This window comes from Chiloscyllium plagiosum, unplaced genomic scaffold (genome assembly GCF_037043375.1).
Source record: "Chiloscyllium plagiosum isolate Xiang-an unplaced genomic scaffold, Cpla_swu_hap1 HiC_scaffold_7, whole genome shotgun sequence".
NCBI lineage: Eukaryota > Metazoa > Chordata > Chondrichthyes > Orectolobiformes > Hemiscylliidae > Chiloscyllium > Chiloscyllium plagiosum.
The window spans coordinates 83,818,543-83,844,858 of NW_028270145.1; the positions used below are offsets into that span (position 1 = coordinate 83,818,543).

The 26,316-nt window shown below is 39.4% G+C and overlaps 1 protein-coding gene across 1 annotated transcript in view; it reads right to left on the reverse strand.

Moving 5' to 3' along the window:
* LOC122551725 (low-density lipoprotein receptor-related protein 1-like) overlaps nucleotides 1-26,316 on the reverse strand; it is a 1,910,187-nt gene that overhangs the window by 112,562 nt on the left and 1,771,309 nt on the right. Inside the window, exons 70-73 of the mRNA XM_043694091.2 lie at nucleotides 18,623-18,752; nucleotides 9,500-9,622; nucleotides 3,894-4,016; nucleotides 947-1,081 (exon numbers count right to left, since the gene is read on the reverse strand). Coding sequence (XP_043550026.2) covers nucleotides 947-1,081; nucleotides 3,894-4,016; nucleotides 9,500-9,622; nucleotides 18,623-18,752 — 511 coding nt within the window. The remainder of the gene's footprint in view (nucleotides 1-946; nucleotides 1,082-3,893; nucleotides 4,017-9,499; nucleotides 9,623-18,622; nucleotides 18,753-26,316) is intronic.

Below are 26,316 nucleotides of genomic sequence, written 5' to 3' on the forward strand. Positions count from 1 at the left end.
TTGTTTTTATAATATACAGACAGACAGCTAAATCAAAGCAGCCTTTCTACCTCTGTATTCACAGTATTGTAAAATTAAACTATCAAAGATCCCCAATAGTCTCTCTCCTGGTTCCTCACCAGACTTTTCAATAATCAATCCCAGACCTTGCAAATAATTAATTGCCATGCACCAGTTTTGCATTCTAAATAAAAGACTTCACTTTTTTCAATGCACATTAAGTTTAGCAGAGAGAAAATTAAACAACGTGATGATTTTATTAACATCTGTGCTTTAAACCTAAAATGTTCATTCTCAGCCCCCATTCATGTAAAAGACAGGCAGTCAAACAAACAAGACAGGGGATAAATAAAATAAATTACCAAAACTGGCCAGACTGCTTAAATGGTTTTTACAGTGTGTTGTTTCACAGGTATAGATATCGAGTCTTTGGTTGCTCCTGCCAGTTGAAAATTGGACCTTCTGAATTGTATGTTAAAATGTTTAAGAAATCTTTGAACAATGGTGGCAACTGACACATGCACAAATATTTCTCAGCTTCTTATCAGGTCCTTGCTTTGAAACACAAGAAGGACTGGACTATGTTTAATATATAATCATACAAGTACCCTGTACATTTATAGTTGTATCAGAAGTCTAGTAGTTCTAAGACTGTTAAGTTAGACATTTCTCATAAGAGTCCTGATGGAATTATTAATATGTATGTATTTTTTATCAAGCTAAAATGAAAAAAAAAATCAAAGAGTACAGCCATAGCAATTCGACCAGAAATACATCAATTACACCTCCAAGGTTTCTCTGCAGGAAATCAACAGAGCTGCACAAAGCAAGGGCGAAAGGATATCATTATACTCATGTTCAGCATTGCAGACCTGCTGCACTTGTGTGTACTACCAAATTTCAAGGCATTACACTTGCACTGATTTTTTTTACAATTAGGACTTACTTCTAGTACAGTCTTGTTCATCAGACCCACCATCAGCACAGTCGTTGAACATGTCACATTGTAGTTCCACAGGAATACACTTCCCATTGCTGCATGTAAACTCATCCTTCCCACAAGACTGTTGAATTTGCTTACCTATTAGTTAAAGAGACAGTGAATTATGAAGCATGATGCACAAATGCCAAATGTTATATAAGGCACACAGACTTAAGGATTTTCTGGCATTGGAAAGAGTGCAACAAAGATTTACCAGAATAATTCTTTAGATGACAAAACTCATTTGTAAAAGAGATTGGGTTGGTTCAGACTATATACACTGGTGTTTAGAAGAATGAGGAGTATCTCACAAAAAAAACTTATAAAATTCTAGCAGGACCAGACAAGGTCCCAATGCCCAGGAACTCCAGAAGTAGGGGTCACAATCTAAGGATATGGAGTAGGCCATTTAGGACTGAGATGGGGAGAACTTTCTTTACCCCGACAGTGGTAAGCCTGTGGAATCTCTGCCACAGAAAAGAGTTGAGATCACAACATTGAATGTTTTCAAAAAGGAGTTAGATATAGCCCCTAGGATGAAAAGGATCAAAGGGTATGGGTAGAAATCAGGAACAAGGTGTTGAGTTGGATCATCTGCATTATCATATTGAATAGTGGAGCAAGCTGGAAGAGACAAATATCTACTCCTGCTCCAATTCTCTATGTTTTTATGGTTATGAAAGGTTATTCAAAAAGTTGACAGTGTACATTTTAAAATCAAAACTGGTGGTAATGATGTGTGACTGTCAAGTTAGTCGGGGCCTATCTATGTTGGTGCAGAATCAGTGTACATCTGAAGCCACAGGTTGGAATTGATACTCAGTCCACAGCTTTGGGATTAGCTGCCATCATATAGTTGTATTTCCACAGACAGCTTGCCTGGTGGAAGACATGAATTTTAAACTTCCCATTTGACCAGCAGAAACCTTCATGTCTATTGGGGCTGCTGGGGTTGGTAGGGGAGGAGAGCCTGTATCAGTGAAATCAGCTGTCCACTCCTGCAGCCCCTAACTCCACAGAAAAGTATTTCTTAAGAATAAAAACAAAATAACAATATTTTTGTTTTGCTGAAGAATCAATGAACTATTTGTCAAGTGTGTCTTTCATTATGTTAGGTTCTTAATTTATAAGACATGGATCCTAATGTCTGGCCATGACCTAATACTGCAATCCATGAATTTGATAGTTTGACCAACACTGCATGGACATCCCTTTGCTGCAGTGGTAGACATTGCAACTTTACACACATGCAATAGGGATAAAGTAGTTTCTTCTATGTATTCAAAATAGTTGTCCATATTTATTGATTATACATTTTCATGTGCTTGGAAATCCAGTGATACTAATGTATTCCAATTTCTGTAATATGAAATTAGATAGGGCACAAGGTCAACAGTATAACATTAATTCATTCACACCAGGCTACCAGCAGATGTCACATGCTTCAACTCACATACCCCTTGGGTACATGTAACAATTATATCAGTTGACATTATTCATGGTTATGGATTGTTGACCAAATGATGTAACTGTTAGTAAGGAAGAAATTAGCACAGTTGTATTGTCCAACCACGGTAGATCCATAACAATGAAACAGTTTGCATTGCAAATTCTTCCACCCTGATGGTAAATTCAATTGTTTAAGGCCAGTCTCACAAATTCATAACTATTTCTATCAAGAAGTCTTGCCCTCTGTTTGAAAAGGTTAATTTTCAGTATTGAGAAGGTTAATTTTCAGTGTACCAACTTAATTATCATCAGATTATTAAGGTACTTCACTGTGCCAACTGATTTACTTATTTATGATGAAAGAAATAGAAAACTTTTGCACTTACCGATCTTTGGGAGATTTAGTATAATTATATTAAATGTATAAAATAGATGCATTCAAGTCATACACTGTTATTCTGAACAACAAAAGAATATATTTGAGTCAACAGTTGACTCAAATCCTCATGGATTTGACATTTCCAACTGTATAAAAATGCTCATAATCAGGAAGTTCAACATTTTAAAATAATTATCTTGTACACTTCCAGAAAATTGATGAAAAATCTGTTTTCATTAGTTTGCATGATTCTGATGGGAGAGAGAGAGGACTCCAGATGCTGGAGATCAGAGTCAAAAGGTGTGGTGCGGGAAAAGCACAGCAGATCAGGCAGCATCCGAGGAGCAGGAGAGTCAATGTTTCAAGTATAATCTCTTCATCAGGAACATTCCTGATGATTCTGATTCACAATTTTAAATAAATTGCAAGCAACAAGACTATTTAGCTTTATTGTTTAACTGTAGTTGGAAATGTTCTAATAAATGTCAGCTTGGTCCAGTGGTAGTAGTAGATGTCTCTAAGTCAGAAGGACATTGGATAGAGCCCTACTCCAGGGACTTCCAAAAATCTTTTTTTGTGCGATGTTGAGGAAATGTTGCTCTGTCAAATGTTGTCCTGTCTTTCAAATAAGATGTTAAATGATGGTTCTGACATCCTGTTTAGGTAGATGTAAAAGAATCTCTGGGAGAACTCCACTGTAGTTTGAATAATAGTCCCACCAACATTTATCTCCTGATCAACTTCGAAAACAGGATCATTAATCTTATTGCTATTTGAAGCGCCAACAGATAAAATGCCTGCAATGTTCATCCACAAAAGAACAATAACTTTAAAGAAAAACAATCAATTAAATGTGAAACAACTTGGAATGTGAATTACACTGTACAAATCTATGTTCTTCTATTCTTCTCAATGCTGTTAAACTTGATACCAAATCATTTATGTTGATTGACTACTTCACAGCTTAATTGAACATAATTCATTCTTTGCCTGTTGAAAATATGTGTACTATTATCTTTGAAACTTAACATGTTAACAATTAGAATATTAAGAATACCATCTACATAAAATGGATGCACATACCACAATCTACTTCATCAGAATTGTCACCACAGTTGTTCACTTCATCACAAACTCGCTCAGGTCGCAAGCAAACTCTTCCATTTTTGCATCTGAATGATCTTGTGGGTGGACACTGAAATTTTACTTTGGAAACAAAATGGCAAAAATAAGCATTATAGGTTGATAGCAGATCTTTCTTTAATACTTCATATCAATCTTAGACATATTGCCTATAACTATTCTTTCCCTTCTTACTGTTATTTCTCCTGCCAGTTCTGGTTCAACCTAGCTGTTTAGTTAATCTAGATTGAATTAGTCAATCTTGATTCTTAACGTAGTTTATGCCTTTGATAATTGATATCTAATTTAACTTTTCAATCACATCTGCAAAAAAAACATGCACCGTGATGATGTCATCACAGCTCCACACATCCTGTGGTTCTTAAAACCATATCTATGGTTCAATATTGACAAGACCACAATCCTGTCCATTATGGAATTGTTCTTTTAACCATGGAAAAGTCTTGGTATCAGCTTGCCTATTGCATAGGTACCACATTCTGCCTCATGTGTAAATCCTGTGGCACAATCTCCAGAGTTCAATGTCAGAGAGTCCTGAGGCTCCATGCCGAATATCAAAACTTTCATTTTCTAAATTTTATTAAGGAGGTTTTAGAAAAATAGCTATAACCGAATATGCACCTTTAAGAAAATGTGTGTGGCAGTGAGTGAGTTTGACACAGCAGGGTCCCGGAATTCATGACCTGAAAATAAGGTTGAGCTGGATTGACTTGGGGCAGCAAGAGAATTTTGCACGGTTTTTTTGAAAAAAAGGCTGTGCAGGGTTTGAGGGAGAAGACAGAAGAATGGTTTATGTGAAATACTCCTGTGGACAGTCAGTGCAGATATATGGGGTAAATGGTCTCCTGTGCACTGTGATAATTTTATTTATTCTATGCTATATTGGTATGCTTGGGCCAGTAAAGAAAATTGATTAAATGTGATACATAATAAATGAGGCAACTTAGGAATTCCCTTTACCCTCAACTGATGACTCCATTGCTGTTATTCTATCATCCCTCGACAACAAGTCATGATTTCAAGTCATTCTGGAGATATTTTTTGTTCTGAGGATGTGCTACAGAATTAATTTGTAATGCCATTAGCTGGACATATGTATGTCTTCAGTACTTTGTAGAAACTGCTTTTCAAAGCAGAAACAACAAGAGTAAAAATGTTTCATTTGTGAAGAAAACAAGCTGCCCAATTAAAACTGTGTAAGAACACTTATAGAGTGAAATTGCATGACCTAGCTCATGGCTGTAAAATACATCAGTTTTGAATATTCAAAGAAAACCAATTGGGAAAATAGCCTTTGCCCACAATGGGAGGCATTTACGTTAGTTGGCTGGATGGTTGGTTTGAGATGCAGAGTGATGCTAACAGCATAAGTTCAAGTCCTGCACAAACTGAGGTTACCATGAAGGTCCTGCCTTCTCAACCTTGCCTCTCGCCTGAGGCATGTGACCCTCAGGTTAAACTCAATGCCAGTCGTCTCTCTGCTCTGGGACTATGATGACTTTATCTTCCTCTGAATCTGCACTCATCAAGGTTTGTGAATTTAAATAAAACCAACTGAAAAACCACCTCACTTTAAACCAAGAATTCTTAAAGGAAAAGTCTGAATTTATGCCAGCATTTCCAGAAATTCAACCACTCACAATTGAATCATTTGTATCAATAGCTTGCATGGAATGCGACACTGGGCGCAGGCCAACATTTGGACAATTTTTTTTTCAGTTTAGTTGTTGGCCTGGACATATCCTCCATAGGATTTAATTGTTGTTTGGCCAAATTTTTTTTTGATATAAAACTCTGCAGTTTTATATATTTCCCCAGGTTTTGGAGAAGATTGGTGAGTGCAGAAATGTTTTATTGTTCAAGATGTTTCTGCACCTTTCAACATTTTGGAGTAAGCTGTACTTGCTTCAGTACAGCTTTTGCAATAAAGGAAAGAGGGGACCTGGTGACTTGGTTCTGACACTGAGCTACACATGAGCAGGACTGGGAAAAGAACGATGAGACAATTACCAGCACCTAAACAAGTGGGAGAGAAGGGAATCCAGTGATTGTCACCAGCATCTAAATAAGTGAGAGAGATGTGAATACAGAGACAGTCACCAGCACCTCAAAGCAAGCAAGAGATTGGAACCAGACTCTAAATAAAACAACACCAGATGAAGAGAAAGAAAGTTCAGATTGATAACACAAGGATATCATGAGCTGATTAGTTGTTGAGTAGGTTCTGCTAATGATTGTGATTCAACCTCAGCAGTTTTGAAACAAATATACAGTTCTCAACTAGAAAAGGGAAATAAAGAATTAATAGGCACAAAAATAGGGAGCTGATTTCTGAGTAAGGATAAATAATTTCTACTTTCTAATATCCTCCAGTTTCAAGTTAATAGTGTAAGAATAACGTTAAAATAAGTGAAAGTAATTAAAGCTGCAATAAATAAAGTAACTGAAAAGTATAAACCAGGGTATGATAGGGCAGGTCAGCCTGTGGCATGAGAGAACTTGCAGACCCTTCTTGTGACCTATAGATGAGCCTATGTACAGGAAGTGGTATTTACTGCATAACTATGAGCTCAATGTTTTAGAACTTAAGCACCAAGCGTAACTGGGTCACATTAATGAAGCAGAGAACTATGTGGATAGCCTGTTCAGAGAGGTGGTCCCACTGGAACTTAGGGGTAAGAAGACAGAGAATGAGTGATCACGAAGCTGTCAAACAGAAACAGGCAGATAGTGTTGAACTCCCCAGAGCTCCTGCTTACTAATTACTTTTCCATTCTGTATAATGACGAGGACAATGAGTCAGTGAAACAGTGTTGCAAGAATCGAGGCCTTGGCAACATGGGTGGTTCCAACTATAGAAAAGGGAAGCAAGGAGACTAGAAGGGGAGTACTGACAGGGGATTTTATTCAGGGGACTCACAACTATTTCTACCGTCATCAATCTGCCTCCAGGATTGCATGCTGCCTTTCAGATTGGATATTCTTTTGATGAATAGCCAGATTGTGGTCTGCACTGGTGCTAATGGCAATGGATAGGAAGTGACACGTGGTCCAGCAATCAGAATTAATGACGTTAGGTTGCATTAACAATCGGACCTCTGAAGTAGTAATCTCCAGATTATTCCCAGTGCCAGATGCAAGTGAGTATAGAAATAGGAAGATAAGACTGATGAATATGTGACTAGAAAGATGATGCAGGAGAGACAACTTTGGATCCCTGGGAGACGGTATATGGCTCTGGCAAGATGGCACCTGTACAAGTCGGACCCATTACATTGAACAGAGCCTGGTCTAAACTTCTACTGGGGACTTTTACTCGTGCTGTCAGGGAGAGATTAAACTCAGCAGGAGTATAGAAACAGGATAGAATATTAGCAAATAATAACAGAATTCATGAAATGCTGAGAGCTGCTAAAATAGAGAATAGTAAGTTAATAGGTGGAGTTGAAGTAAGGTAGTAATGAACTCTTAGTCATAATCCACTGCATGTATGTGAATGCACAAGGTATAGTTACACAGAGATGTTTTTGAAGTAAGGTTAATATTTCTGGTTTCAAAGTTTTCAGAAAAGGTAGGAAAGTAAACGAAAGGAGGAGGGTTGGTACTTTTAGTTAAGAGTTCATTGCAGAGCTAGAGAAAGGATGTTTCAGAGGGATCAAGGACAGGATCAGTTTGGCTACAGCTACGGCATAAGAAAGGTGCAATAACATTATTTGGCACAGTATATATTATATATATATATATATATATATATATATAAAAGGAAAAGGTAAAGCCACCATAGTCCTTGTGGACCATATGCTGGTCCTCTCATTAGGGAGAGACGATGATGGTGCTTTGAGAAAGCAAATCCTTCATAATAACCTCAGCTGGTGTGAGAATTGAAACTGTGCTGTTGGCATCACAAAGCAGCCATCCAGCTAACTGAGTTAATGGATTTTAATTATCTGAACATTGACTTGGACAGCAATGGACAAGTGTTCCTCGATAGTGTTCAAGGGAACTTCTACAGGGGATATGTCCAGTCCAAATAGAATGGAGGCACTGCTAGACCTGGCTCTTGGGCATGAGGTGGGCCAAGTGACAATGATGAAACATTTCAGGGGATGGGGAAAATTATGTTAGTCAATTCAATATCACAGTAATTAAGTGGTGGAGAATGGACTCAAATGGGACAAGAACAGAGCTGAGCCAGAAAGATTGGAACCCAAGGTTGGAGGGAAAAACTGTTGCTGAACAATAGACTATCTTCAGGCAAAGGCAAGGTACATTCCCTCAAAAGGGAAAGGTAGAACAAACAAATTCTAAGATCCCTGTAAAAGTAAATTGCAGAAGTGTGGTAAAGAGGGGAGTAGGGTAAATCAGGGGCCAAAAAGGAGATTTACGCTAAGTAGCAAGAGGCTGAGACATTCAATGAAAACTTTGCATCTGCCTTTATCTATAAGGCTGATGCTGCCTAAGGCACAGTGAGAGAGAAGGAAACCCAGTCACTAGAAGGATTTACAATTAATAAGAAGGAGGTATTGGATAAGCTGGCTGTATTTAACATTGTTAAGGCACCTAAACAGGTTGAGACGCATCCAATAATATTAAAGGAAATGAGAGTGGGAATTACAGGGACAACGACAATTGTCTTCAATCTTCCCTGAGTTTGGATATAGTACCAGGAGTTTGGAGAATTGCAAACATTATGCCCTTGTTCAAAAAAGATTGGAAGATTGAGCCACCAGTAACAACTAATCCATTTGACACTGCTGTTGGAAACTTCCAGAAGCAAATCTTTTCAGGATAGATTTCAGGAATTAAAAACCACATAGAGAAAAGTGCATTGATTTGAACAAGTCAGCATGGATTTATTAAAAGAACATCTTGTTTAAATAACTTGCTGGAGTTCTTTGGAATGTTGATGAAGAGGGAGAAATTGTTCCCAATTATAGAAGGATCATGAACCAGAGGGTGCCACTGGAAAATGTTTTGTTAAAGAAACAAGTGCAATGCGAGAAAAATCTTGTTCACACAGCAAAGTTTAACGTATGAAATGCAGTGCCATGGAAACAGCTTCAGTTGAGGCATTCAAAATACCATTAGATGATGACTGAAATAGAGACAATGTGCAGGGTTACAGAGAAAGGTTGAGATTGGGACCAAGTTAAAATACTCAGAGAACTGGAACAGACATGATGGGTCAAATGGCCTCCACTTTCACTGTAGCAATTCTGTGACAGACAGTCTAACAAAGATAATTGGTAATATCACTTCCATTTTGGAATCCAAACTCTGATGCGGCTAGTGGAACACGGGGAGAAAATCCCTTGTAACTTGGTCACTGCAACAATGATATTATGACATTGCCACGACCTCTCAAAATGCCTTCCCCTATTATGCTATTGAGGAATTTCAAGCACAGAGAAAGGTTGAAGTATGGCCTTGTTTATTTTCTTTGATCAATCTCACCTACTAGATCGTGTAATATATCATTGTTTATTTACTTTCCAAATCTGCACAGGACAGTATTTACTGAATTTAAAAGAACTTGAGTAATGTACCACATGTTTCTGGGTTTTCATCTGAGTTGTCTCCACAGTCATCCTCTCCATCACACAGCCAGGATATAAGTTTACAAAGTGTATTGTTGCATTGGAATTCATCCACGTTGCAGGTTGTTTTCACTAGAAAACAGGAGTATTAATCAATCTGATTTTCAACTTCACATAACTAATATAGTACATGTAAGATTATCAATATTAATTTAGACATGTCAAGTAAAGTATGATTACTCAATGGATTCATTCATTTATAGATCTATTTTCGTCTATTTTACTCTCTTCCAGTTTCATACTGTCATTGATTGGCCAGCCAAAAGTATTTGCTCTTAATAGAGAGCTCCTTACTGTTTTTATAACATTAGCTATAACAAGAAATAAACATGACATGTTCAATCTCTTTATATAAAGTCTTTATATAAATGTAATTTTGTTTCTATGGTAATGAAAAATAAGCCTTGTATCACATTCACTTCACTTAACAATTACTGACTTGGATACAAATGTCCTGTTCCAGCTGGACTGGGAGTTGGGTGAGCAAGGTACTGAGGTGAGTTCAGAATTTACGTGAGAACGAGACCTGGGAGATTTAAACTCCTGGGATTTGCTTGAAAACACTATCACCTTTTCACCAAAAATCAGCTGAAAGCATAATCTGGTCAAGTAAGTGATGCGGAATTTCGATAGATTTCTGGCCCTACCTGCTCATACACATTTTAGGGAAAGCCACAATAGCTTCCCTGTTCAAGCCATCAGTTAAAATGGCTTACATAATCAAATCACGATTATATTATTGGAACTTTAATACAGAAAACAAAACCCTGGCAATTTCTATTGGGTGCTATTGCTGCTTGGTTAGAAGACCAGATATGACACAAAGATTGGTGAAGGGATAGGTAACGTTGAGGAAGCAGGGTGGTTGCAGAAGGACTGGCTAGGAGAATGGGCAAAGTGGCAAATGGAAAACAAAATAGGAAAGTGTGAAATTATGCACTTTGGTAGGAAGAATAGAGGCATGGACTGTCCTCTAAACAGATAAAGTCTTCAGATATCTGAAGCACAAAGGGACTTGGGAGTCCTAGTTCACATTTTCTTCAGGTTAACACACGGTTCAATTAGGTAAAAAAAAGAACTGCAGATCTGGAAACCAGAGTCTAGATTAGAGTGGTGCTGGAAAAGCACAGCAGGTCAGGCAGCATCCGAGGAGCAGGAAAATCAACATTTCGGGCAAAAGCCCTTCATCAGGAATAGAGGCAGGGTGCCTGCAGAGTGAGGAGATAAATGAGAGGGGAGTGGGAGCGGGGAGAAAGTAGCATAAAGTACAATAGGTGAATGGGGATGGGGATGGAGTTGATAGGTCAGAGGGGGGGTGGGGGAAGGTAGCAAAGAGTAAAATGGGTGAATTGGGGTGGGGATGAAGGTGATAGGTCAGAGAGGAGGGTGGAGTGGATAGGTGGAAAGGAAGATAGGCAGGTAGGACAGGTCATGAGGGCAGTGCTGAGCTGGAAGGTTGGAGATGGGGTGAGGTGGGGGAAGGGGGAATGAGGAAACTGGTGAAATCCACATTGATGCCATGGGTTGAAGTGTTCCGAGGCAGAAGATGAGGCGTTGGGTAGTGAGGGAGCGGCGGTGGAGGAGGCCCAGGACCTGCATGTCCTCGGTTGAGTGGGGGGGGGGGGGGCGGGGGGAGAGAGCGGGGGGGGGGAGTTCAATTGGCAGTCAGGAAGGCAACCCTCATTTCAAGAGGGTGAAAATATAAGAAAATAAATGTCCTGCTGAGTCTGTGTAAGGTCTGATCAGTCCTCATTTGGAATATTGTGAGCAGATTTGGGCTCCACGTTGAAGGAAATATATGCTGGCATTTGAATGGGTCCACAAGAGTTTTACAAAAATGATCCTGGGGGTGAAAGGCTGTCATAGAGTTTAGAAAGTGATGGGGATTTGACTGAAACTTAACGAGTACTGAGCAGCCTGCATTGTGGCCGAGTCTGAAATCTTCATAACATTTAGAAGTATTTAGATGTACAACTTTGTGATGACAATGCACAGAAAGCTATAGATGAAGTGCTGGAAAATAGGGTTACAATAGTTCGGAACTTATTTTTGACTAGCGCAGACTGAGGAGCCCTTTCCTGTGCTGAAGATCTCTATGATTCTATGACTCATGGCTTAACAAGGACTTCAGTTCAATATATTTAGAGGCTGTAGATGTGTGCAGCTGGAAAAACGCAGCAGGTCAGACAGCATCTGAGGATAGGGAAATCAATGTTTTGGTTTAAAACCCTTCAAAATGTTGAATTTCCTGCTCCTCGATACTGTTCGACCTGCTGTGCTTTTCCAGCTTCACATCTATTGACTCTGGCTTCCAGCATCTGGAGTCCTTACTGTCTCCATGTTTAGAATCATAGTCATCGAGATGTACAGCATGGAAACACACCCTTTGGTCCAACCTGTCCATGCCGACCAGATATCCCAACTGAATCTATTCCCACCTGCCAGCACCCGGCCCATATCCCTCCAAGCCTTTCTTATTCATATACCCATCCAAATGCCTTTTAAATGTTGCAATTGTACCAGCCTCCACCACACCCTGTGGCAGCTCATTCCATACACGTACCACCCTCTGCATGAAAAGGTTGCTCCTGAGGTCTCTTTTATATTTTTCCCCTCTCACCATAAACCTATGCCCTCTAGTTCTGGACTCTCCGACCCCAGGGAAAAAACTTTATTTATCCTATCCATGCCCCTCATGATTTTGTAAACCTCTATGAGGTCACCCCTCAACCTCCAACGCTCCAGTGAAAACAGCCCCAGCCTGTTCAGTCTCTCCTATCTTTTAGGCAATGCCAAGTTAAGAGGAGGCTGTTATGAAATTATCTATGCCTCAGATCAATTTCACACATGAGTAAAGAGATCAATGTATTTGTTCGTAAACCAATATTCCTGTTTTAGAGGCATTTATTGTATGGCAAGTATACATAGTATAGCATACATAGTATACAAGTACACCATTGGCTTTCTGGGCTAGTCAGCTGTCCCATTTTATTTCTTATTATTGTTGAAACTTTTACACTTGGAAATAATTGTGGGGCAGAACTGTTTTTATTTTACAACGTTGCGCTTGCAATGGTGTACCTGCTGGTGCAATCTTCTGGAAAGCGGACTCCAAATATTCCGGCTTCTTGTTTATCATTTAATAGAGGACAATAGCTGTGTTCCCAAAGCAGCAGACCCAATCAAGAGGCTTGGAGCCTTGGAATGATGGCTGCCTCACTGGCAGAGGATAGTTTTGCTATTACTGAATGGGGATTGTAAGAGTGCTGAAAATGTGTTGCTGGAAAAGCACAGCAGGTCTGGCAGCATCCAGGGAACAGGAAAATCGACGTTTTGGGCATAAGCCCTTCTTCAGGAATGAGGAAAGTTTGTCCAGCAGGCTAAGATAAAAGGTAGGGAGGAGGGACTTGGGGGAGGGGCGTCGGAAATGTGATAGGTGGAAAGAGGTCAAGGTGAGGGTGATAGGTCAGACTGGGGTGGGGGCGGAGAGGTCAGGAAGAAGGTTGCAGGTTAGGAAGGCGGTGCTGAATTCGATGGATTTGACTGACACAAGGTGGGGGGAGGGGAAATGAGGAAACTGGTGAAATCTGAGTTCATCCCTTGTGGTTGGAAGGTTCCTAGGCGGAAGATGATTCGCTCCAACCGTCGTGTTGTTGTGGTCTGGCGATAGAGGAGTCCAAAGACCTGCATATCCTTGGTGGAGTGGGAGGGGGAGTTGAAGTGTTGAGCCACAGGGTGGTTGGGTTGGTTGGTCCGGGTGTCCCAAACGCTCCGCAAGTAGCCGTCCTGTCTCCCCAATATAGAGGAGGCCTTCTCTATATTGGGGAGACAGGCCGGCTACTTGCGGAGCGTTTCAGGGAACACCTCTGGGACACCCGGACCAACCAACCCAACCTCCCTGTGGCTCAACACTTCAACTCCCCCTCCCACTCCACCAAGGATATGCAGGTCTTTGGACTCCTCCATCGCCAGACCACAACAACACGACGGTTGGAGGAAGAGCGCCTCATCTTCCGCCTAGGAACCCTCCAACCACAAGGGATGAACTCGGATTTCACCAGTTTCCTCATTTCCCCTCCCCCCACCTTGTGTCAGTCAAATCCATCGAATTCAGCACCGCCTTCCTAACCTGCAACCTTCTTCCTGACCTCTCCGCCCCCACCCCAGTCTGACCTATCACCCTCACCTTGACCTCTTTCCACCTATCACATTTCCGACACCCCTCCCCAAGTCCCTCCTCCCTACCTTTTATCTTAGCCTGCTGGACAAACTTTCCTCATTCCTGAAGAAGGGCTTATGCCCGAAACGTCGATTCTCCTGTTCCCTGGATGCTGCCTGACCTGCTGCGCTTTTCCAGCAACACATTTTCAGCTCTGATCTCCAGCATCTGCAGTCCTCACTTTCTCCCCATTGTAAGAGTGCCCCCACCTTAAAGTGCCTTCTGGAAATTATGGGAACACCATCACCTCCAAGCCACACTCCATCTGACTCTGTATGATATTGCCATTTACAGGCAAAGAGTCATTGAGTCATACAGCATGGAAACACAACCTTCGGTCCAACTAGTCCACACCAACCATGTCCCTAAACTAAACTTGTCCCACTTGTCTGCATTTGGCTCATAACCTTCCAAACCTTTGCCAATCATGTATTTTTCCCAATGTCTTTTAAGTGTTGTAACTATACCTACATCCATCACTTTCTCTGGTGGTTCATTCAACATGTGAATCTCTCTCTCAGCAAAAATGTTGCCCCTCATGTCTCTCATGAATCTTTCTCCTCTCACCTTAAATCTACGTTCCCTACTTTTGAACTCCCTTGCCCTAGGAAGAAAACTCTTGCTCTTCAATTTATCTATGCCCTCATGATTTTATAAACCTCTATAAGGTCATCCCTCAACTTCTTGTGCTCCTGTGAAAAATATCCCAGCCTATGCAGCTTTTCACTCAAAGGTCCATAGAACATAGAACATTTCAGCACAGTACAGGCCCATTGGCTGTCAATGTTGTGCCGACCCGTGAAACCAATCTGAAGCCCATCTAACTTATGCTATTCCATTTTAATCAATATGTGTACCAATGATATGTCTGACCAACAATGGCACAGGATCAAAATCCTGGCAGGCAAACACCAAATGAACTGCAGTTGTTCAAGAAGATAGCTCATCACCTCCTTGTCAAGAACAATCGAAGATGGGAAATATTTGTTTGGTCCAGCCAGTCCACATCCCTTGAAAGAATAAAATAAACACAGATGACAGTTCACACATTTGGAGGAGACGATAGATGGTTTGCAGCCAAAGCTATGGTCCACAGATCACTGTGTCACTGGTGGTATGCGACCTGTAGAAAAGGCTTTGTGGGTATGTAGCAAACTGCCTCCAAGAATCTGCTTGAGATTGGCTTCTGCGGGAGTTGCTGCCTGGATGTTCCTATTGGTCTATTCAATCTGTCACAATTGGTTACTTCATTTTTCAAGCTAGTTCTCACTGTTGTCAGATGGGTAGCTGCTGCATTTGATGAACCATTTCCAGCAAGGCCTTCTAGATGCTGAATTATATTGGACTGTTGAAATACCCACACCAAAAATTCCAAAAGAAAGAAACAAGGAGCTGCGGATGCTGGAAATCAGAAACAAAAACAGAAATTGCTGGTGAAACCCAGCACGTCTGGCAACATCTGTGAGGAGAAACAAGGGTCACTGGATCTGAAACGTTAACTCTGCTTTCTCTCCACAGGTGCTGTTAGATCTGCTGAGTTTCTCCCATAATTTCTGTCTTCGTCACTAGAAGTTCCTACTAGCCACATTTGATTTGATTTATTTCTTGTCATGTGTATTTATTACAAATAGAGTGAAAAATGTTATTCAACATCACCACTCTCTAGCACCATCTTAAAACAGAGAAAATAAACTAAAACACAGAATATGTTCAATCCTGTCTCCGCAGGACCAGGAAGATACCATCTAACAAGGTCATGTGAAATGGCACTGTAATGTAACTACATAGCAACACTGACAATAATTGAAATAAACAAACATTCCTTCAGTCACATCATTTGAAGATGCATGATGTTTGAACCCTTTACTATTCATTAATGTTTAATTTTCAATCATAGGACCCACTTATGTCACCACAGATAATCTCAACCTTTGCTGAAAGCTTTAAACAGACATGTTTGGATTGCAAACTATGTGGATCGTGTTCAAAATTAACAATAAGTAAGAAACAAGTCTTGCATACTTATTGTCTTTCATCTTGATTTGATTTTGAAACAAATTTTCTGCTGAAAAGTCTGAAAATCAAAGTCACTAATTGTCCTCTGCGACCATCACTTGTTCGCAGTCTTTGACATTATTAGCTGCATAATCTTTGTTTAGGCAATCTTGTATATTTTCCAGCTCTTTAAGTCTGACTTTACTTGGAACCACAATCCCGTAGAGATCCCGTAGTATTTCCAGCAATCATTTCTCTTCCCACTCCTGCACTTATTACTTAGAAAATTTCCTGAAGTGGATATGGTCACCTGCTCATTTTACTCATATGCATACTGCCCCTTGGCATCACTATCCACTGACATAGGTTTATCTTCCTCAGATGTACTCCAATTTACATCTCCATTATCCTCCCTATCCCTCTGTCAGTTTTGTTATGGCAAATCACTTGTTTGGTACACAGTCATTGTCTCTGCAGGCCGCAAACTCAAATCAATTGAACAAGATTCTTGGAAGATTTGAAATGTTCACTCTGTTTCTCTCTCCACAGATGCTGTCAGATCTACTGAGTATCCCCAACATTGACTGATTTTACTTCAGTTTTCCAGTGTCTGCTGTAGTTTACTTTGCTTTTAGATTTTTTCTCCACCTGCTTGTGTTTTTTAACCCTCACGCAAATTATTAACTCTGTTCTCTTTCTGTCAAACACCACCTACCCACACATGACAGTAAAGAAAGGGTTATTTGCATTTCGGATTTTGGCAATACTGTTTATAAGTTTGTTCTTTTAGATGTTAAGCCCTTTCAACCAGGGGAATAACAGTGTGGCATTAACCCTATCTCCAGAGTAAATGGGAGTCAGAAGCCTCCACTATATGGAAAAGAGTCAATTGGTGTGATATCTTTTTTCCTGCATTGACAAATTACTGATCAGAGGAATAAAAATGCGACCCAATTAATCAGGGCCAATAGAAAACTGTAAAACAGGAGATGCTGTGTCAGTTGACCAAGAGAAGGCACTGTTATTTTGACACGTCTGATCACAAATCTATGAAAATTTAAAATGAAAGAAGCTTTCAGCTGTGAAGGTGAGCCCCTCCACAAGATGGCTGACAGCTACAACTGAACCAGGCAGATGGGCAGGGCTCTATGCTTATCTAATGTGCTCATCGCTTGGTCTGTCACTTGGAGGCTATTTTTAAGCAGTTACATCTCTCAGAAAGTTCCTGTCAGCCTTCAACAATAAGCATTTAACAAACTGAATTTACTACCCTTAGATTGTGAGGAGGTCATCCTTAAGCTCCCCCTACCAATTTATGCTACCTCTGGGAAGATGATCTAAGGCCAAAATATTACTGGGCGATCAGCACACCAGCAAAATCACAAATTTACATGTCTTCTTCCACCCTATGGTTAACAATTCAATACAAACTGTGGAAATACGTTTCTAAATCTCAGTTTACAACAGTAATTTAAACTGTGTAATAAGTATGAAGTCAAGTTCAATATTTTCAACATAATGAGTGCTTCCATTCTCTTTCCTCACTGTTTTTCTGTTGTCTATCATTGTTGCTTTGAACATTGCTGGAATGAATGAACAACAAAACAATTTGTTAATTTAATGCAATTGAAATGAAAATCTGTGAAATTGCTTGGTTAAGTCTGAGCATCAACTAACCTTGTGACCACTCATTGTTTGCTCTTTTAAAAATGATATTTCAGTCCAAGTGAAATGTAACAAAACGTATGTCAGAATACCTCTGTAGAGCCTTTTTAGTGCATTGGTTAATAGATGTGTATCATATCCTGGTGCATACTATTCAATAAAGTCATCGATTTTCTACATTTTTTTTACTTTTATTCATAATGCTGGAAATGCATTTGTGTGTTTATGTGGAACATTTATGCCAGCTATTTTAAGAATGGCAGTAGTCTGCTCAAAATAAATGCATTGATGGCTTCAGAAAAATAAAGGCAGGGATTTCATGTTACATTTGCCTGTTTGTCACACACATTGAACAACACATTTGAGTTTGCACATTCTCCCCGTGTCTGCGTGGGTTTCCTCTGGGTGCTCCAGTTTCCTCCCACAGTCCAAAGATATGCAGGTCAGGTGAATTGGCCATGCTAAATTGCCCATAGTGATAGGCGCATTAGTCAGAGGGAAGTGGATCTGGATGGGTTACTCTTTGGAGGGTCGGTATGGACTGGTTTGGCCAAAGGGCCTGTTTCCACACTGTAGGCAATCTAATCTAAAAGAAAACACACCATCAACCCATTAACTATTCCTTTTGGAGAATAATCCAAAAGGATTAGTCTGTTTGGATCTTTGCAATAATCGAATGTCCCAGCATTCATTGACCAAACATCTTTGATGATTTTTTCTTTAACTATGTAACTCAGGTTATAATGTTTGGGAAAGCTCTGCAGGCTAAACACTTGTCAAGGCATCAATAACAGATTATGTTCTATGGGAAGCCAAGATATTCCCATTAATGGCAGCAAGGGTGGTTGTGGATACAGATACCTTAAGATAGTCACAAGAAATTAAAGTCTCCACTTCAAACAACATACCAACAAAACATGCTAAACAGTTTAAACTCCTGTATGCAAGTAGCAGATAATGGGAAACATCTGGTTCTGAGGTATTCAAGGATTTAACATAAAACCATTAGCTAAGGACCTACCATATGGCAACAGAATCTACTCAGCATAAAACGTCAAAACATAACAATAAAGTCATGGCAATAAACGAGTCTCACTGATATGGCGGTATATTCTGGTCAGGCACAAGCCATTCTAATGCAAGCTGACAATTAACTGGGTAAAAGTAAAGCAATGCTGAGCAGTTTCAATTACCTGTTTCGCAGTTTTCTTCATCGCTGCTGTCTAGACAATCAGTTTCTCCATCACAATGCCACCTGACAGGAATGCAGTGGCCATGCTTACATTGGAACTGATCTTCTTTACATTTAATAACGCAGTCTTTCTGTTAATATAAATCACATATACATTTTAATTTAATAACATTTGTCACCAATGGCATATGGCTAATTACAAAATTACAAAACCATGTTGTTAATCATCTGTTATAAGTTCGGAAATATTTATGACAGACAAAATATGTTTCCCTTTCTTCCCCCTATATTCATAATTGGAATTAATTCTATTGCACATAATCCTTGCTGGTTTCTAAAAATAATCTATTTTAAGAGTAAGGTCTTGTTAGTGATTCAGGAATGATTTTAGCTCATACTTTTGGTTTTCAATATGAGGCATTTACAATTATTTAACAAAGGAATTTTTTTTGAAAAGAGAAAATATAGTTAGAAGAAAATTGTTTATACAAATTGGAACTTTCAATCACCAATAGCTGTTAAAACGGAATAAGTTATTTAATAGAGGAATTAAATAAAGAAGGATATTAACAAATAGAAAGCAAGTATAAGACCGGGATTAAAGTAGTTGGCTAAGTAATGTGGCACATCTAAATATGTGGCATCCAAAATTAATGTACAATGATACATTGTGCTGAGTTATGGTTCATAAGGTGCCAATGGTACTGAGATATCACACTATGCATTGAAAATACTGTGTGAGCCTATAGTGTTATAACGAAATACCTGTAAGATGCATAACAGCTGAGCCTGGTATAAAATTTACTTGATGAATACATTTTTCACAGAGGTTATATCCAAGGATGTGCAGGTTAGGTGGATTGGCCATGCTAAATTGCCCATAGTGTCCAGGGATGTGCAGTTTAGGTGGATTAGCCATGGTACAGTGATAGGGTTGGTTTATTTGGGATGCTCTTTCGAGGGTTGGTGTGGATTTGATGGGCTGATTAGCCTGCTTCCACACTGTAGGGACTTTATAATTCTATGAAATAAAGTTTGCAAGAAGAGTTAGTCACACAAGCAGCAGCCCATGACCCCACATACAGATGGTATGCAGTGAGTTCAGAATGAGAAATTCACGAAACGTGAAGAAATTCTGCACAGAATCGTTTACATGGAGCAATATGTTCCTCATTTTCCACAAGAAACATTATTATGCAGCAAAGTAGCGACTTTGAAGGATCACAAAATTTTATTTGGACATGTCATTTTATTTAAACATCAGCCATAACATACAAGGTGGTGGAAAGTGTTGTAGAGTCCTACAGCACAGAACCAGACCTTTCAGTCCAAACTGTCCATGCTGACCAGACTTAATCTAATCTAATCCCATTTGCTCGCATTTGACCCATTTCTCCCTGAAAGCTTCCTACACATATGCCACCCAGATGCCTTTGAATTGCTATAATTGTACCATCCCCACCACTTCTGGCAGCTCGTTCCATCAACGGATCACCCACTGAATGATAAAGCTATACCTCAGGTCTTTTTAAAATGTTTCTCCTTTCACCTTAAACCTATTCCCTCCAGTTTTGGATTCCCTAGGCAAAAAGACCTTGGTTCTTCACCCTATCCATGCCCTTCATGATTTTATAAACCTCCATAAGTTCACTCCTCAGCCTCCAACGTTCCAGGCTCTTCAGTCTCTCCCTATAGCTCAACCCTCCAATGCTAGCAATATCCTTATACATCTTTTCTGCACCCTTTCAAGTTTAACAACGTCCTTCCTGTAGAACAACAACCAGAATTGTATCCAGTATTCTAAAAATGGCCTCACCAATATCCGGTACAGCCACAAAATGAATTCCCAACTCATAAATTGTGACTAATTACTCTAATGTATCTGTTAAAGCTCATATAAATATATTGTTCTTTATCTTCATTAGAGTGACTAAAACTTTGAGGATTTATTAACAGTTCTAGTACTCAAAAATTAAAATCTTCTAGATAAAATCACTTTTGCAAAGAAGTTATCAATCCAAAAAAAAAGTTACACATGTAGCACATAACATGACTTTTGCCTTTATTTCACTGCCCAGAAGTGATATGGGTTAGACTTCTGCTTTAGGTACAACGAGTAATCTGAAAGCAAACTATACTCAAAATAGCACTAGTTTACCAAACTAGTTTTTTTTGGACAATTTCTAGTCAAACACATTTGCACATTACCAAATGTAAACTTTTTCATTAATCAGTGAAATTGCTATGTTTTATGACCTATCTTTTACTAACAATAATCTTGATATAGTTGAATGTAGTGACCCTTGATATTTTTTCGTTAAGACTGTTATGATAGTGATAAATACAGAGTATCAATTTTCAACTTCCATTTTTAATACCTGAGACCTTGATGGACAAAAACAATTTTTTGAAAACAAGATAAATACTGATTTAAAGTAAATACTATGATTCCTTACTTGAGACGGGTTTTGTGGAAATGATACAAGATATACAAAACCCATCGCAATGAAATTACAATTTCTTCCAAAGACAGCGCAACCAGACAATATTTTGTGTAAAGATCGTATCTTATTTATTTCTCAATTGCATGACATGTTCATGTTTTGAGAGATGAAAGGTTGTCTGGAGTATTCAGCTTGGAGAGGCAATCGAGAAGAGTAGGATGATACAAAAGTAACTATATCAACAGCTGCTTTAAAGACAAAGATGGGAGAAGAAATATGGGTAGAAAACTTTCTATTTTCAGTGAAGTTGTTTCATTGGGTGAGATTCATGGTAGCGGTCCACTGTATCTTGGACGGTGCCACAGTGGTTAGTACCGCCACCTCACCATGCTAGAGACCTGGGTTCAATTCTAGCCTTGGGAGACTGTCTGTGTGGAGTTTGCACACTCTCCCTGTGTCTGTAGTGGGTTCCTACAGGGTGCTCCTAGATTCCTCCCACAGTCCAAACATTAGGTGAGGTGGATTGGCCATGCTTAATTGCCCTGCAGTGTGCAAGATATGTGGGTTATCCAGGGTAAATGTGGGTTTGCAAGGATGGGTTGGGGCTGGATGAGATGCCCTTCAGAGGATCAGTTCATACTCGATGGGCCAAATGGCCTCTTTCTGCATTGAAGGGATTCTATCGACTAAAAGCGTTGGCCTCAAGTTTGAAACCTAACATATCTAAAATTACCAAGGATATTTTTAAAAATAAAAACGCCTAGGTTGTTCTCCTGCCCATACCTGACATATTTTTTGTTCAAAAAATAACTCATTACCATTTTTGTGTGTTTGATTTTGCTTATTTTTTTAGAATTAATAGGTAACAGAATCCTTCCTTTTTCACTCAAAAAAAACTCTGTAATTCAGCTTCTTTAATTTTATCCAGTTCATGATGTGTTTGTTGAGGTGTGATTGCTGTGGTTAAGAAATAAAACATTAAAAACATAGGTAGCAACGAAAGGCCCTCTTGTGACACAGTGGTAGTGTAGCTCCCCTGTACTGGGAGGTCTGGCTTCAGGTCCTACCTGCTGCAGAAGTGTGTAGTCATATCTATGAACAGGTTGATTAATAAAATAGGTTAAATAAAAATAAAATTTCTAAGTAAAAACCAAATAAGATTAGGTGACAAAATGAGGAACCAGTTCTTCCTCCTCACTGGCTCACAGCGTAATTTTAAATAAGTGAAAACGTCTTTCTAAAAATGTGTTTATTTTGTGTACAATAGATATTTTCCTAGTAACTTGACTATTTTCCACACATCTTTATTTGAAGAGATTGGCTGAATTAGCTTAAATTTACTCTAGGTGTGTAATAGCTTTGAAGGCAAGGCCGGCTTCCAGCTCAACTTATTTTCTAAACCATTGCAAAAGATCATGGTAACATGATTTGGGGTGAGTTTAACGTGTCCTTTAAATTCTATAATATTTTGGACAAATAGCTCAGGCGTGCTACCCTGCAAAAAAACCTAGAGAATGAGAGTGGAGAGAAAGGAAACTTTCAAAAGAAGCAAATGTAATGTGAGAAGAAACTACATTTTCACATGGGTAGTTAGGGACTGGAAAACACTGCCTGCAAGTGTGGTGGAGGTGGGTTCAAATGGAACATTTTGGATAATTATTTAAATACAAACTTGTGGGGAAGGACAGGGGGCAAATAGTATTGAATCACAATGCTTATTCAGAGAGCTGGCACAGACATAATTGACAGAATGGCATATTTTCTTCATCGTAACAATTCTGTAAAACACTGCCCCAGATGTTCATCACATTCTCTAGCAAAGAAGAATTCTCTATCATCAGACCAACAATTTCCTTTTACTAGATTCAGCTTGTCTCTTCCTGTCTAGTTTACTTCAAAGCAGCGTTCTTAGATTCAGAGTTTCTTCTAAGTTGGTTCCTTTGAAGGATTTAGAGAGCTCTAATTCTCCACTCATCCTTATAAACCAATTCTCTGGCATTTGGGTTTAGCCTAAGGTTTTTCTTCTGTGTCAACTTCAGTGATTTAACATTTCTCTTTTGGCTTGCTGACTGGAGCCAACATTGAAGCTGTATTCTGAAGACAGTGCTCTTAGTTTTAACATGATAGCTCCGAAATCGATTCAACTTATTAAACGAACTGGTTCAGCATCCCATTTATTTTGTCGATTGCTGTGCTACAGTGTCTGAGAATGTCAAGTGTCACATCTATCACTAACTCTAAATCACTTTCAATTTCTTCCTTAGCTATTTCAACACCATAAATAGATTAAATGTGCTGCCAATTTTTTCTTCAAATCTGCAATAAATTACATTTAACTGCACTGAATTTCATCTGCCAGAGAGACGCCTCCTTATACGTTTTATTGAGATCATTTTGTAGTTCCCTGGCTCCTGTGCACTCAATATCAACTTTGACTGCTTCGGTTTTATATTGCCCGTAATTTTGGTCAATTCAATTTGGATCGATTCCAATATTCACTATTTTAACTTTGAGAAACCAAGAATGAACTATTCTTGCACCTGTACATCATGCTGTAAATATATTGTTGATCATCATTCAAGTTCAGGTTTTCACCTCTCCATCTCTTTCCTCCCTGAAGATATTTCGAAATCTTCTCTGTGACTAGCTTTTGCCATCTGTCCTAATATATCTTTTTAATCAAATTAGGAGTGGATCAGGCCATCAGCCCAATGGTCTTCCTTCACCAGTCAAGAAGATCAAGGTTGATATGATTCGGAGATGCCGGTGTTGGACTGGGGTGTACAAAGTTAAAAATCACACAATACCAGGTTATAGTCCAACAGGTTTAATTGGAAGCACACGAGCTTTCGGAGCGACGCTCCTTCATCAGGTGATTGTGGAGGGCTTGATCGTAACACAGAATTTATAGCAAAAATTTGCAGTGTGATGTAACTGAAATTATACATTGAAAAATTGATTGTCTGTTAAGCCTTTCATCTGTTAGCATACAGTGATAGTTTCATTTCTTTCATGTGTAAATCACAAAACCCTTTTTTTTAAAAGTTGCATTCTCGGGTTAGCTGTTAACAATGGTGATAGCTAGACAATATGTTGAAGGTGTTAGCCCCCTGTGTTCTCTGTCTATGACCTGATGTTTAGATTGATTCTAATCTAAAAAGTGAGATAACAGAGCTTTACATAAATTCATGCAGTTTTTGAGCTCAGAGTTCTACATGAATGTATGCAGTTTTTGAGCAAAGTGCAATGTAACTCTGCAAGTACAAATTCACCACACAAAATATATGTGTGCATGTGGGTCTTTGTCTGTGTGTGTGTGTGTGTCTGTCTGGGGTGGGGGTTGTGACTGTGAGAAAGTGTGTGTGGGTGTGTGTGTGTAGTGAGTGCAGAGTGTCTTAAGTCTGTAAGGGGGTGCATGTGTGGGAGTGTGTGTGTCTCTCAGGGTGTGTGTGGGTGTCTGTGTGCCCGTCTGTGTGTACCTGTGACCGTGTGTATGTGAGAGTGTGTGTGTTTAGGAACATCTGTGTGTGTGTGTGTAGTTCAATGGTGATCACCTGTAATGTGACATGAACCCAAGGGGAACACTTCAGTGGTCCAGGACATTCAGCCTCAGATCTTCGGGTGACCATCCTCCAAGGTGGACTTCGGGACAGGTAGCAGAGGAAAGTGGCCGAGCAGAGGCTGATAGCTAAGTTTGGTACCCATAGGGAGGGACTCAACCGGGATCTTGGGATCAAATCACTTCCACCACCTCTTGAGAGAAGAGTTCCAAAGACTCACAACACTCTATAAGAAATAAACATCCCCCTCAAGTCTGTCTTAAATGGGGTTACCCTTTACCTTTAAACAGTGATCCCCAATTCTAAAAATCGCCGACAGGAGGAAATATTCTTTCCACATGCGCCCTATCAAGATCTCTAAGGATTTATACGTTTCAATTCGTTACCTCGCATTTTTCTGAACTCCAGCCGACACAAGTCCAACTTGTCTAACCTCCTAATATTTCACCACAAGTCTTATTCTAAATATTTGACCAGTAGACCTTCTCTGAACTGATTTCAACTGCATTTACATCCTTCCTCAAACTAAGAGACCAATACTGTGCATAATACCCCAGATGTGATCTCTCCAATGTTCTGAACAACTGAAGCATATCCTCTCTACTTTTGAATTCAATTCCCTTTGTAATTCTCTTCCCATGCGATCCATTTTATAAGAAAATTGTGTAATAGCAGCACCATTTAAACTAATGGGGGTAGAATTGCGTTCTAACCAACAACGCTTTAAAAGCAGTGTTAGAGAGAATTTGTGTTAACAAAACATGCTTTAAAGCAGAACGACCTGTACTTGCATATTAACCTGTTATAATTTAGGCATTAAGACATCCAGATCCCTCTGCCTTCAATTGGCTCTGGAATCTTTCACCATTTTGGTAATATGTGCCTTTTTGAATCTACCTGTCAAAATGGATAATTTCACAGTACCCTGCATTACTGACAGTTTGATCATTGGCATACCATTTATAGCTTTTTGCAGCCTCCTTATGCCGTCTTCATTGCATGGTTCAACATCAATTTCTTTGGTAGTGCTCCTGAGACATGCATTATGACAATTTATTTACTTTAAAGGTGTTACTTAAATGCATATTGGTGCTGGGAACAAGCACTATATTTTGTTACAGCTGAAACCAAAAATGCTGGGAATCACAGCAGTGAGGCAGCATTTATGAAGAGAGAGCAAGCTAACATTTCAAGTCTCGATGACTGATAGCAGAGCTCTGATGTAGAGTCATGTAGATTTGAAACATTCGCACTCCCTCTTTCTATGGATGCTGCGTAACTGCTGTGATTCCCAGCACTTCGGGTTTTCAGTACAGATTTCAGCATCTGCAGTAATTTGCTCCTATATTTCATTAGCAGACTTTCATGTGGGCTTTTTCAAAGGTATATGGAAATAATAGTAAACCACATTACATCTCAAAGGGACTGTGGTGGATGTCAAACTGGCCATCCCTTTCAGAAGCCACACGACTGTTAATTGAAAAAAAAAAGACTATCTTACAAGTAGCCTGCAAATCCATTCTTACTGATCAGTTCTCAAGGTGAAAAGCTCAGGTGTGTAAATGGACAGTCGTGGATTACTTTATTGTAATGATAAGTCATAAGTGGCCAATCCAATGCAGCCTGTTCTCTCTGTGCACCTGACAAAGTTGAAAATTCTACTTTATTGTAATACCTACCATTGGCAAGTA